Source organism: Colletotrichum lupini, chromosome 4 (assembly GCF_023278565.1).
Source record: "Colletotrichum lupini chromosome 4, complete sequence".
Lineage (NCBI taxonomy): Eukaryota > Fungi > Ascomycota > Sordariomycetes > Glomerellales > Glomerellaceae > Colletotrichum > Colletotrichum lupini.
The window spans coordinates 1,289,100-1,302,273 of record NC_064677.1 but is presented as its reverse complement, the minus strand read 5'-3'; the positions used below and the strand labels follow the sequence as shown (position 1 = coordinate 1,302,273).

Sequence of the window (13,174 nt, the reverse complement as noted above, 5' to 3'; positions counted from 1 at the left end):
CCGAGTTCCCTTTCTACGATGGAAAGGCTCTAGGGAGGTAGAAGAATATTGTATACGTAGATAATATTTTAATTATCCGCACAAACATACGTAACTGCCATCTAGTAAATACACGTATCGACAAGCTGACTTACTGGATCAGTTCCTGTCACCACGAAGACCTTTTCGTTAGATCGGCACACATTCCCAGTTGTTCTCATCCTTGTAGTCCCCAGTTCCCTTAAAGACATTACGTGTCGGCCAGCGGCAGTGGCGACGCTTGTAGTCGACGCCAGCGCTCACCGTGTTGTTCACAAAAGCGGTGCCAGTAACAGTCTCAGGGGCAACACCTTCCTCGACCCAGCGGACCATAGCCATGAGGACGTTCTCCTCAGGGTCAAGGCTCGCCATGTTCTTGGCCTGGTTACCGATGAACGCAGCTCCGGTGCCACCACTGCAGTGAGCAAGGCCGGAAATACGGAACAGACGGTAAAACTCATCCAGCTCGGCCGGGGCCAGACCCATCGTCTGAGACACGTGCTCGTAGTACCTGGGCGAGTTATCGCTGGAGATCGTGCCGTCGATGAGGCCGTGGTAGTGCAGGAGCTTTCCACCGCGGTTCTGGAAAGGGGACAGGTCGCCGTCCCAGGTCTCGACGTTGAAGAGGTTCAGGCTCGATGAGCGCACATAGTCCTCGGGAGTGATCGTGGCCGGGTCCCAGGTCGAATCGTTCAGGATCGCGTACTTGAACCAGTCAGAGGCACCAAAGGGCTGTCCGTTGAAGTAGGTCTGCGGTGCGCCGCTGAGCTCGGCGCCGGGTTGCATGCGCGGGTAGACGAGGTCGCCAGAAGCGTCGATCAGGGGCGCGTAGATGCCACGGAGGGTCTCAACCTGCTTCTGGGTGAGGCAGGCGTCTGTCTGGTTGCTGTTGATGCCGCACAGGAGGCTTTCAGGCTTGTAGTCGCAGAGGTCGGGGGACTCGAGGAAGCCGTCCTTGACGCCGTCCAGCTCGTCGCACTGGGCCAGGATATCATCGTGGATAGTCGGCCACATGGTCATGGGAATGAAGGTATCCACGCCCTGCTGGCCGGTGAGGGGAAGGAAGTGGCAACTCCAGGAGGTGAGATTGTTGAAGGAGAAGGCCGGGGCTCCGGCGACGATGCCGTCAAAATTCTCGGGGAAAGCCTGAGCCTGCTTAAAGCCCTGACGGCCTCCAGTAGAACAGCCGAGATAGTAGCTCTTCGTATGGGGCTTATTGTAGAACGACTTGGTAACGTCCTTGCCGACGACGACACCAGTCGTCAGGGCGCGGTACACGAAGTCCTCGATCACATCCTCGTTGTCCAGGAACGGGAGTCCGCTCATGCCATCGTGGCCGTTGTTGGTGGCCACGGAAGCGAAGCCAAGGGAGGACGCATACGCGAGATCCTCGTACTGAACGCAGCCACCGAGGGCGCCGTTGCCGGTGCTGAGGAAGCGGCCGGTCCAGTTCTCGGGCAGCCAAGCTTCGAACTTGAGACCAGAGCGAGGCGAGGTAGCGATGCGCGCAGTGACACGGCAGATGTTGGCCGTGACATTCTGAGAGGGACGGCTGCAAGTGGGATCCGCGTTCGGGAACTGCAGGGTGGTTCCTGCTGGGACGTACTCGGAGGCCGTTGAGTTGGCTCCGTTGATGCGCAGAGAAGTTGCAAAAGAGGCGCACTGTTGCTCAAAGGTCGTGTTACCCTTGGCCAGGGCAACGGCTTGAACACTTGGCGCCAGGGCGCCAAGAAGCATGAGTGGTAACATAATGAGAGACAAGCTTTTGTGAATGAAAGACTGAGTGAGTGTAAAGAATGCTGAGTGGTCCATGAAACAACATCATGTGCAGGATGCGAAGCCGCGTTCCTTTTGTACACTTCAAGACATCGTACTTTTCAATAAGTTGAGCAAGGACGCGTAATTCAAACTTGAACGATTCATGCCCTCATCAAAAACTTCCTAAATCTGGGTCATAGCTAGGGCAGCGGGAACACCGACATGTGGACGACTGTACAGTCTGTCGATATCGATGCTATTCAGGGATCCTACAATTTAGGTCAAAAAGCCGAGCAAAGTACTGTACCTCATGCAGTCCCGTTCTGCACCCCGCATAAAACAGTCTAATTACTGGCACCTAGCGCACATGGTGGTGGATAGAAACGCGCTTGGGTGCAACAGCCGGACCTAAACTCGGGCCCAAAGGGCCCAGACCTTACCTATATCTACCTAAGTATTTTACAAAGTCGCATGCTCCTGCCCCTTTGACAAGCTGCTGGTAGACAAAAGCTCAAGCTTGTAGACTAGAACCGTTGGGACTAAGCAATACCATCATCTGATCCTCGTTCGGTGTAGCGTCTACCTGCCTTTCGCGGACGAGGGAGGTGGTATTTTCAACGAGACACACAGCCTCCAACTCTTGTCTGTAGCATGGGGACCCCCCTTGACTACCTTACGCTCTACCTACCACCATCATTGCCCCTGAGGTGGCGCCAACTGCTGGGTGGAACAGCCCTGGCAATTTACTGGACAGCCCACTTCTTGTTATCAAGTATCCGTCACATCATTGCACAACGACGACACGGCAGTAGTTCACGTAAGCATACCGGGGAGGACGTTTTCTGCTATAGGGCTACCGGGATAGGCAGTCAGATCTTCAGAGATCTTCAATACCCCGGGGCCAATATGCTTCCGTCTCGGAACGCGGCACAACGGACTCGATTACCGCCTCGTTGTGCAACGGTGGAGAGGACGGTGGACCCGGTCGAACTACTATGCGAGACCTGCGGCTAGATACTTCAGGCTGAGCATTATTTTGCTATAAGGCGTTCCCTAAGGGCTAATCCCACCCGTACCCGAAGTTTACTTCGTTCAGAATTCTGGCGTTAAGGGATTTCAACTCAAAGGTATGAATCGCGCAAATGAGAAAAAGACGGCACTTTCTTTAAGCTTAAGCCCTTTTACATATTGACAAATGACCTGTCACAATGTCTTGCCCACCTGAAGAGGGCTTTCCTGTAGACCGGGCGGATTAGTCAACTCTCCGAAAGTCCTTGAGGGAATGACGAGATTACAGGAGAGCGATTACGTCGTCTCTCGACGATCGCAAAAGAGTAGAGCCGGAGTTTACCAGCATAGTGGAGATAGATGCAGATGGCTGACACCTTAAACGAACCCTAGCCAGATGCTAAACTGTAAATAGGTGTGTACCCACCCCCGCGATGGCATGCTTAACCTTGACAGACAAGGACCTCGTCGGAGCTCTTCCGCGTACAGTTGTAAGGGGCGGGCAAATCTTTACCCACATACACGCTGTTCTCAAACCTAGAGCAATGGGGTTTTCGGCTTGTATCTCCTTTCTATGTCCTCAACCTGATGCCGCAAAATACAACATGCTCTACCATGAGTTGTGTACATACCATCCCACATCTAAGCTAAGGCCAGAACTCACGCTTCAGCTTTTGCGTTGTACTATTTTCTGTTTCTCTTATTTGCCATTCAACGACCAATTGCTGCATAACGTCTCCATTGTTGGCGGCCATTGCGAAGTGTATCAAATACATAGATGGGCTGATATCCGTGCCCGAAATGTTGCACAGCCTCAAGAAACTTCAAGAGACAAGACCAAGTTAGAATCACCGCCGATGGCCAAGAAAGCTGGGTCTACAGTGTTTTTCTTTGCAACAGGCGTTAGTTCAGTTGACAACAGGCCACATCGGATATCTCCCTGAGAGGAAAATTCCTACTTCATGATTTCTCTTCGGTGCCCATGTAACCTTACAAGCCTCAATGCCATCATATGAATGAGGAGCGGCTCTGAGCACGGATAAAGAAGCATGATCTCTTCACCCTCTAAGATATGGTAGTCAAAGTACATAAAGTTCTGTCAATGCCGAGGCTGTAGCTCGGAGACTCTGTCCGTCTGCAAAGGGTCTGATGTGGGCTGGCAAGCCTGACATGTGTCATGCCCCGGAGACGCGACGCTTTTCGGGATGATCTACACGGATCCAACTTGCCAATTCTGATTTCGCGGATCCTTGGCAGGGGAGACCATCTGTCCTTTCGCGCGCGGCTGTGTGCAAAGGGCCGGCTAATTCTCTGCACATGGCTGACAAAAGTAAAGACTGCGTTCTAGCCATTTTCTGGGCTCTACGATCGAATAACTTACACCCCTACTGAGTCTGATGGGGCAATCAGACCCATCTGTTATTGCCGTTGCAGCATTGGCCTCAGGTAACAAAGTGCTGATTCCATGGGCTGAAGTTCCGGTAAAGAGCCATCGGCGGTCTGTAGCAATTATCTGCTCGAGTCTACGAAAATACTCCTAACTGTCTTTTGAGATGCTAAGGTGCCGGGTCCAATCAAAGTTACAGTCCTTGAGGAGACAGTTCTTCTATCCTCGAAGTTCTATCTTCGGGGTTGTTCGGTCGATGTTGACTTCTGTGCATGTGCTCTTCGTGCACTTAGTCAACTCAAGACGATGCATGATTCGAGAAGGAAGGAGAGTAGTATCTACTGATCTGTACTACTTCATGGGCGTGACCCAGGTAGATTTTCTCCGAGTCTAAATGCAAAGAAGCCATTTTGTCCTACCAGACATTATACATCTTCGCCGTCTTGTGCGCTACTACTCACTGGCTGGTTTCACTTCCAAATGATTTTCCAAGAACTGATAAGCCCCGGTATTTTATTAAAAAATTGAAAGCTTCATCCACACTTGTGAAGCAGGGCTAACCGAAAACGTCAGGTGTTTTCTGACTACTTACACCTCGGAACAGGTTTTACGACAAATGCTTGGAAGAATCAGGCTTGCGTCATCATGTTACACATCGAATGCTGCAGGCCCTATTGGGACTTTCACTAAAGCTAGAGAAGCAACCAATATGCATCATCAACAACCCTGGTTCACGGAACCAACTGGCTAGATACGTATTCCCAGCTTGCAAGGCAAGTGAGAAGCCCAATATTGCTTTGTACTGCTACAAAGTAAAAAGTGCCTTTTCCGGGTCTAGTTCAGACATTGTTCTTCGCACAATCGGCTGTCCCTTGCAGCCAGCCCCTAGATCAAGCTGGAAAGACATGGTTCTTGTGAGGCCTTGACCGATCAGCAGAAGGAGTGAGCCAAGAGCTGCAAGTATCCACCGAGTGTCTCGCATCGCCAGTCACCGGCGGCCGCGGAACGTCCCCTCTTCTACGCGGGCAGGGCGGGTAGCTCTCCCGCCCTCAGGAGGCACACGTACTACGAAACGACCCCGGGCCGGCGATATATACGGGCGATTCCTATCAATACCTCCAATAACCTAAAACGTACAAGTCTTTCCCCTCAATTTCCCGCCTCCCAGTCAGATCGATGGCGCCATCACCAGAGCCGCGCACCTCTGCTGGTGCGTCAGAGAGCCTCGACAACAATAGCGCCGGCAGCGGCAACACCAGGCGATTTTGCTGGGAATGTCAGCGCCGGGGCTTGGTCTGCGATTCTAAACGTCCGGTATGCTCCAGGTGCAAGCTTAGCGGCATAGTGTGCCCTGGGTATGAGAACGTGAAGCCTTTGACCTGGGTGACCCCTAATCAGGTCACGACGCGGACATGGAGGGGCGGACGAAAACCGAAAACTGATAAAATCGACATCACCAAGAAGGGTTTGAAAGGCAGCGGCAAAAAAAAGGCGATACCGAAGATTCCAGAAGAAGAAGGTCGCTGGGTAAAGCTCATCCATGTATTTCCCGGACAAGAGCTCCGGACGGAAACATGCGACATTGCTGAGGCTTCAATTTATTGTTAGTCAGACTTCTAAACAGTGCTCTGGAACCATGCTATCCCAATGGCTCTACCTGCGCATGCCAAAAGATTTGGGCTGACAAGCACCTCGGTACCCATAGGGAACGAACAGGTTTACCCATACTTCTACGAGAACCAGCTCACTAAGAGCCCGTGGGTTGTACCAATCTCCCACATCCACGCTATGAAACCATACCGACGGCATGGCCTAGTCACTATGGCAATCGAGCACCGGATGTCACGCCTATCGCCTGCAAGGAATGACGCTTACGCAATTGAGGTCAGAGCTAGGGCCTATCAGCATCGTCTTACAGCGATCCAGGCTTTAAATAAGGACATCGAGAACGAGAGTACGCGATGCTCTGATGCAACTTTGGCTGGCGTAATCGTCTTCCTTTTCGGTGATGTAAGGGAGAAAATGCTATTACACCCATGCGCAACCTGACACTGATGGAATGTAGCTTATGGGGAGTGCAACAGAGCCTAACTGGCGTGTCCACTTGAATGGGTTTGCTGCGTTGATTGCTATGCGTGGCGGTTGGGATGCGTTCTGTCAAAAGTCGCCGCATCTCAAGTCCCTAGTGTTATTCTGTAAAGTGTGAGTGTCTCCTGTACAATTTGTTATCAAGGCCACCAGGTTTAGGACATACTAGCCTTGCTTCGGCGTAGTCATCACGGTATACGTCACCTGCTACTAACTCCAGCCCGTCATCTAGCATCGAGAATCTTGCCAATACAACTAGCCCCGCCCACGATCAAGTATCGCCAGTCGCAAACTTTAAGATACGGAATGTAGTGAGGGACGTATTCTCGATTGGATATTATCCCCAGCTTCCATGTCCAGTCGACTTACTCATCGACATCATTCACATCAACCGCCTTCGCTTCCAAGCAACGTGCATTCAATCTGGAGGACCTCTCACCTCGATCAGGATTGAAGCAGAGCGTCTTTTAGATAAGATCTTGGACTATTCACCTGAAGTCTGGTCTAGTAGCGCGGAATCTTTAGCAGATGAACACCTCTTAATGGCCAAGACCTATCGGTCAGCCGTGGCACTGTTCGGTGTTTCCTCTCTACAAAGTGTGAAGGTCATTCCTTTCTCGAAAGATTGGATGACCGTCAGAGAAACCCATCGTGACAGGCTGTTTTCTTTTCTCAAAGCCTCGCTTGCCTCTTCAGCCTTGAAGGTCTGCACCACATGGCCAATGATTGTAGCCGGTTTCGAGGCGAAGAGTGGAAACCTGTCCATGCAGAGCTTCGTTCTGGGGCGTATGAAGGAAGACAGTCAGAGGATGGGAATCTATCTTCCAGTCGCAGCTAAAGAGGTCCTAGAGAGATTTTATGCCTCTGCAGGAAACACCTGGGACGATTGTTTCGACAGTCCTCATGCGTTGTTCACGTAGGATGAAGGCAATAAGTAAACCAATCAAACATGCATAACCGATGAGTCCTTAGCAGAAGGCCAAGTGATGGCCCTGGGCTACTGTGACTAAAGTTGATGATGTTGGGAAAGGCTTCACCGGAAACACGCCCGAGTCATACTTTTTCGGCACCTCGGAAGCAGTGCAAACTCTATTCTGGCTTCAGGTGGTAGTTGGGAAGTTGGGAGCAGCTCATCTTAAGGCGAAATCAGACATTTAGCGTCTCTTTAGTATTCGGGGGAGCCGCACCAGGAGTGGAGTGTAGTTGAATTAATCGCTGAAACCCAAATTGGCGGCTATATCCGAACCGGAGACTATCTATTTCGACAAACTTACTGACAGCGCCCAGTCAGCGAATAGCACGAACGGCATTCTTGGCGAGGGAAACACAGTGAGGCGACCAAGGGACTAAAACTTACCTTCGTTATTAGGCCCATGGGCAATTTCAACCAAACCTCTCATAGCTTGGTGGTTGACTTGCTATAACGGAGGCCTGACAGTGGCCTTTTATTCCTGGGCAAACCCAAATACAGTGATGTCAAAAAACCAAAGTGACGAAGTATGGAAGCACTCAAAGAAAGTTACACCATAGTGGCCCTGAGCCCATTCTTATGGTTTGCTGGTAAATGAGGCCTTAAGCTGACTGAGAGGATGCACGGATATGGCAGGGGCACAAGTATATACGAATACTCTTGAATTCCCGAGCATCAATAGCCTGCTTCATCTGAGCGAGACTTCAAAGATTTGCTCTTGAATATTGAACCCAGGCCAGCATGCAGTACTCCATGATCAACGTTCAAAAGTTGGCCCTTTGGGGCGCATTCAGCCTGATTGCTGTAAAGGCTCAAACCGATGACCTTCTACCTGGAGATGACAGCGAAGCTGTCTGGAAACCGATGGGAAAGGTTGATCCCTGGTATCTGCCCGCCGATGTAGTCGACGGTGGCGACAAAGATGGCTCTGGTAAGTCTTGACACCAGTCCTCACCACCGAGGCCAAACTCCAAAGCTGTATCCCGTAGCTAACCTTTCTTCAAGTCCTCCAAAAGGCCACTGGTAACCGTATCCGCTGCGGTGTTGTTGGCTACGACAAGGAAGACAATATCTGGATGATTCCCGCCAACGGCAACTTCGACCAGGTCGGCTACATTCTGCCTCGGGGTGGATATGATTCAAGGTCGGACAAGTCTATCGCAGACTGCGTACTGCGAGAGTCAAAGGAAGAAGGAGGTCTTATTATCGATATCAACTCGTTGATCCCCCTCGGACTCAGCAATGGCGGAGCAGTATACTGGTACAAGGGAAATGTTACTGAAACAGTCGAGCCGACCGAGCCCCGACCTAGACCACCAAAGGGCTTCACAGTCGACGATACGCGCGCGGAGCTGTTGAAGCCTCCGGGAAAGCCTGCAAAGAAGGCAGATATGCGCCAAGCATTCCACAATTCGGCTACAGCAGATGAATCTACCAGATATGAGCTCACCTTCACGGCAAAGGAGGGCAGCGCAACTGGCGGCTCAGACTACTCCGTGAAGGATCTTGGACGTTGGAAGGCGATCTACACCGATGGCTTCACAAACGGCGAACAAGCTATTATGAAGGTCCTTTGCGATGTTTACGGGTACAGAATTGTTGCCAATGAAGCGTGGGCAAGCCAGGTTCCCCTCGGCCTCAGTCTTAGCTCGGTCATTACACAGCTTTGGACAGCCACGACATTGGATATCAACGAGGTTACGTCCATCAAGTTCTCCGAAATCGTCGACCCGGCGACCCAAACCGCGATTAGCAACGCACGCACTGAGCTTGGAGAGAGTGCCGGAGGTTTCACTACGACTAATGACCTCGGTGAGACGAAGGGCTGGAACACCTTGATGGCCAGTCCTTACGGAGTGGTGGCTTCAGAAGTGGCTAAGGCGGCTGGCAAGGGAATCGCGGGAATCTCTGTAACGGACGGCAACCCTTCGGAGATACTGTTCACACTAGAGCAGTAGTGGTAAGCCTTATGATATTAGGCTTCAGGAGCAGCTTAGTATTTTGCATCGCGAAGACTTATTGGCCCTTTGTTATGGGTAGCAAGTGGCACACCGTCTAATGCACACGTAAAGTAATTAACCACATAATCACATGACGGCTGCTATCCTTACAAGTAAACCAATCCTTAGCGGTATCCCACTGAGATACTTTCATTACATGACTTGCAGAATTCGCCGAAACAAATAGCCTAATCCGTTACAAATTGTGGTGGTGATGTTGGTATACCTAGGTAGAGGTCATGATGAAAAGGGCGATAAGGAGACCTCGGTATGAGACAATACGGCGAGAAGTTTGGAATGAGTGGGAGATCATTTTGGAAGTACGCTCACCTAATGGATAGATCACCCTGTTAAGGTCTCAAGGCGTCAAGCTGTCCCAAGGTATTCAGGGTCTGGGCCTATGGGAGCCAATGGACCGGTAATCCCAACTTACTTTCCAGTCATCTTGACAGCCTTGATGCCAGGGTAGGTAAGGGGAGATGAGAGAGCAATCGGTACAGGAAACGTCACGAAGTTCTTATTCGTTTAGAAATGTCAAAATCATGAGTGAGGTCTAGCTATCTTCCGACAGCTAAGGCTGCGTTTCGGGAGCAGTGAACAAAAGCTGCTTGCATCATGCGGCATTTGCCCTTCATGCCTACCTAAGATTCTGCCCAGATTACTGTTGCATAGATGACTTGGAGATAAGTTGTTGGCCACTGAATCAACAACGGTCCTGAAGGATGAGTGTGGCGCGGACAATGTCGGCAGTAGAAACAAAGTCCACCTACGGAGCTAAGGAAAAAGGATGGGCAAGTAGAGCAGACAATTCCGAATTCTCAGGCGTAAAGGATTCTCCGAAATTGCCCCCCTGGAGGACAGATCGACTGGACTGTGTGAGATTCAGATTGGCAGTCGTAGCTTCGAGTTAATATTGACTCTCACATCGTAGATGATGGTCCTTCCACACGTAGAAGTCCATTGCCTTTTTGAAAGATTGTGTGCCTGCCAAGCCAATCACTCTTTGATTTATGACGCAATGACACTTCCACCTCACGCCTGCCTTGCTCTTGACACATAAATACTTACTCAGAGATCTGGAAACCACCGCCGCTCGGCATAGGACCAGAAGGTCCTATCTCCAGGTCACCCACGGGAAAGAGGTCTGCCAGCTTCCCGCTCGGCGAAAGATGTTTGTCTATCCTGCTTTCCACCCAAGTAATGTAAGGTACGTAACGCAACATCCGTCGTTCACAGGCCGTTGAGGAGATCCTTCCAGCTTTCTGAATAAAGAACACGATCGAAACATTTTGCCCCAGCATCTTACCTCAGCATCTTGTCCCGGCATTAGCCACATGGTGATTTGACCTGAAACAGGGAGACAAATCCACTGTGCCTAGCTGATTGCACTGGCTTGAAATGTCTTGAATTTTTGGTCGTGAAGTCTGAAGAACCTCTGGCCTGAACTGCTAGTCCTGTCATTTACGCTGCCAAAGTCGCCTTCTCGCGGCATGCGCAGTCCATAAGCCGCTACACCCGTAAAATGCCTATCCAGGTACCGACGGAGTGTCAAGATGTTTGTTTCAAGGTGCTCAAAGTAGTTTTAAACTTTGAAACTAATAAGGGCCCAATCTACGTTTTGACATCTTGACAGCCTGAGGAAAGGGTCACTTGAAAGTCAAGCGTTAAGCCTATCTCCGAACACCCTGATAGTTTGACGAAATGAATACAGGTGACGAGTCACATGAGCCCTGATGGGCGCGGTATAAACTCACACTTACCTTACGTATTAGGGCATTTATGGTCAACATATCCCTAATATCTTGTGGCTATTCCTAGTACTGCAGCTTGCACACTGAAGAGTCGTCTCGCCTTGTCTGATTTACTGTCACGAGATATGGATGTGGTTAATGCTGCCCACATTAAGTGGGCCCGCTTTTTGTGATAGTTATGAGCCCAGCTCCTATCCGCTATTATTATAATATTTAAGTATTATATTATCTATAGGTCGTGTACTTAAAAAGCGAGAGGCGACCGTTCGAGTCTTTATATAAGTAGGGTTTTTTTAATTAGTTTATTACTTTCGGGGCTAAGGCGTAGTATAAACGCCTATTTCTAACTAGTCTATTACCTTCGGGGCTAAGGCGTAGTATAAACGCCTATTACACGGATAATAGCTCTAGGCATCTGGGGGGTATGTCACGAGATATAGATGTAGTTAATGCTGCCCACATTGAGTGGGCCCGCTTTTTGTGACATTTACCTAACTTATTCATTCACCGCTTCAGAAACGGAACATGGCTTTGATTGTACTCCTAGCGGCAATGCCGCATCTCATTCGGTCTAATAGATCGTACAGAGAAATTGCAGCTCGACGGAAAGACAATTGTCCAGAAACAAATCCTTTCCATGAGGCTCAAGCTGAATCGCAAAACTTGTCTTTAGCTCCACACACAACAGCCAACGCATGTGAAGAGTCACTACAAGCATTAGACTCGAGCGCCAAAGTTTCGCAGCCTATCGATGGGCTGAAAAAAGATCCGGCGCAGCCTCTAGTCTTGCGCCGCTTCTTTCGATGGATAAAAGCTTTGCCGAGTCACCCGAAGAAGGAGAAGCCGGACTTAGGACCCGGTCTCGATCACGCCCTGCCACTCAACCTGCACCTGGCCATCGCCAAACACCTCACTATGGCCGAACGCGTGGCCTTGGCATTGACGAGCAAAAGAATGCTGGCAATCATGTCAAACGAGCAGTTTTGGCTAAATCGGGGGTCTAGTGAACGTCTGGATCTATTGAAGCTACTAGAGAGGGACGCCATCAACACACGCAGGGAGATTCTTTGTTTGCCCTGTCAGATTTTCCATGATCCCGTCTTATCGGTTCCGCCAGTCGACCACAGCTCAAGTTGGGCGCCGACCGAATCAGATCGCCCCTGCGTCAAAGCAGTCTCAGAGGACCAGCACCAGAGATTGTCGTCTCCCTACCTTCCATACGATTTTCATTTCAATATGGTCAAGGCCTTCCTATTTTCAAAACGCGATAAAAGGGGCTTCTTTCAATCAATACTCCTAGAACAGGCTACTATTTGGGGTTACTGCTATAAAAGAGAGGAAGCCAACGTCCAACAAGGCTTTGAATGTAGGGTGTCAAGCGAAGGGGATTTGCTAGTGAAGACGACTACGAGACTCTTTGCTTGCCGCGACCCAAACCAGACGAAGGATAAAGTTCGATTCGCCGTTGGAATTCTCAAACGAGCCGAGCTTACAACATACTGCAAACACGTTGACTGGATAGACACATACCCCTTCATATTCGACTACGATGGACTCCTTGCCGATCAGAGCAAACTTCACGCATACCGCGCTTCGAAAGGGTACGGATACGATCCGGCGAAGAAAATTCGCGACATTTGGAACCCAGCCGTCAAGCCGCGATATGGACCCAAAAACCACATATCGATCACACACTGCGAGTCTTGTTATACGAATTACGAGTACGAATGGAAGGACACCGAGGACGGAAGTCGCATCGTTTTTCTCATCTCGTACAAAAGTCTAGGCAAGGGCATGGATACGAATGATCCCAAGTGGTCATCCCATTTCCACGACCATGTCCCTGATGCAAAAGCCGAGCCTCGCAACTCCCACTACGACGGATTCACTCGGTGGCCTAACTATCATTGGCAGGAGAAAGCTGATGAGGCATTGTGGGACCCAGATTATTAGGTTCCTCCCATGTACCTTACTTAGTTACCATGCTGGGTCATTGGGGGCTTAATAAAGGCCAGAGGCGACCTTCCGCTAGCAAGCTGCTCACCACATGTCAATCCATTAAGCGATTGCTTGTCAACATACCGCTCTACTAAGGTCATTGAGGTTCGATTCGGAGGAAACGCGATCGGGGCCGACAGGATTTTGGAAGTCCATCCAGACGTGGGGTGACGGTAATAGGAAACGCTGTCTACTG

General features: G+C 50.3%; 5 protein-coding genes across 5 annotated transcripts; 3 read left to right on the top strand and 2 right to left on the bottom strand.

Moving 5' to 3' along the window:
• Positions 1–168: 168 nt before the first annotated feature.
• On the bottom strand, positions 169–1,767 carry CLUP02_07506 (tannase and feruloyl esterase; the record flags this gene model as incomplete). The annotated part of the gene is made up of 1 exon (XM_049286500.1): positions 169–1,767. The coding sequence occupies one exon, from the start codon at positions 1,765–1,767 to the stop codon at positions 169–171; it is 1,599 nt and encodes a 532-aa protein (XP_049143643.1).
• A 3,580-nt stretch (positions 1,768–5,347) lies between these two features.
• CLUP02_07505 (C6 zinc finger domain-containing protein) lies at positions 5,348–7,179 on the top strand (the record flags this gene model as incomplete). Its single annotated transcript, XM_049286499.1, has 4 exons — positions 5,348–5,774; positions 5,877–6,181; positions 6,237–6,373; positions 6,480–7,179. 4 exons carry the CDS (start codon positions 5,348–5,350, stop codon positions 7,177–7,179), a joined length of 1,569 nt encoding a protein of 522 aa, XP_049143642.1.
• Positions 7,180–7,970: 791 nt separating this feature from the next.
• On the top strand, positions 7,971–9,288 carry CLUP02_07504 (uncharacterized protein; the record flags this gene model as incomplete). Its single annotated transcript, XM_049286498.1, has 3 exons — positions 7,971–8,160; positions 8,235–9,183; positions 9,270–9,288. 3 exons carry the CDS (start codon positions 7,971–7,973, stop codon positions 9,286–9,288), a joined length of 1,158 nt encoding a protein of 385 aa, XP_049143641.1.
• A 291-nt stretch (positions 9,289–9,579) lies between these two features.
• CLUP02_07503 (uncharacterized protein) lies at positions 9,580–10,721 on the bottom strand (the record flags this gene model as incomplete). Its single annotated transcript, XM_049286497.1, has 8 exons — positions 9,580–9,627; positions 9,799–9,836; positions 9,892–9,944; positions 10,036–10,100; positions 10,154–10,193; positions 10,298–10,387; positions 10,464–10,530; positions 10,619–10,721. 8 exons carry the CDS (start codon positions 10,719–10,721, stop codon positions 9,580–9,582), a joined length of 504 nt encoding a protein of 167 aa, XP_049143640.1.
• A 784-nt stretch (positions 10,722–11,505) lies between these two features.
• CLUP02_07502 (uncharacterized protein) lies at positions 11,506–13,073 on the top strand (the record flags this gene model as incomplete). Its single annotated transcript, XM_049286496.1, has 2 exons — positions 11,506–12,914; positions 13,013–13,073. The coding sequence occupies 2 exons, from the start codon at positions 11,506–11,508 to the stop codon at positions 13,071–13,073; spliced, it is 1,470 nt and encodes a 489-aa protein (XP_049143639.1).
• Positions 13,074–13,174: the final 101 nt, after the last annotated feature.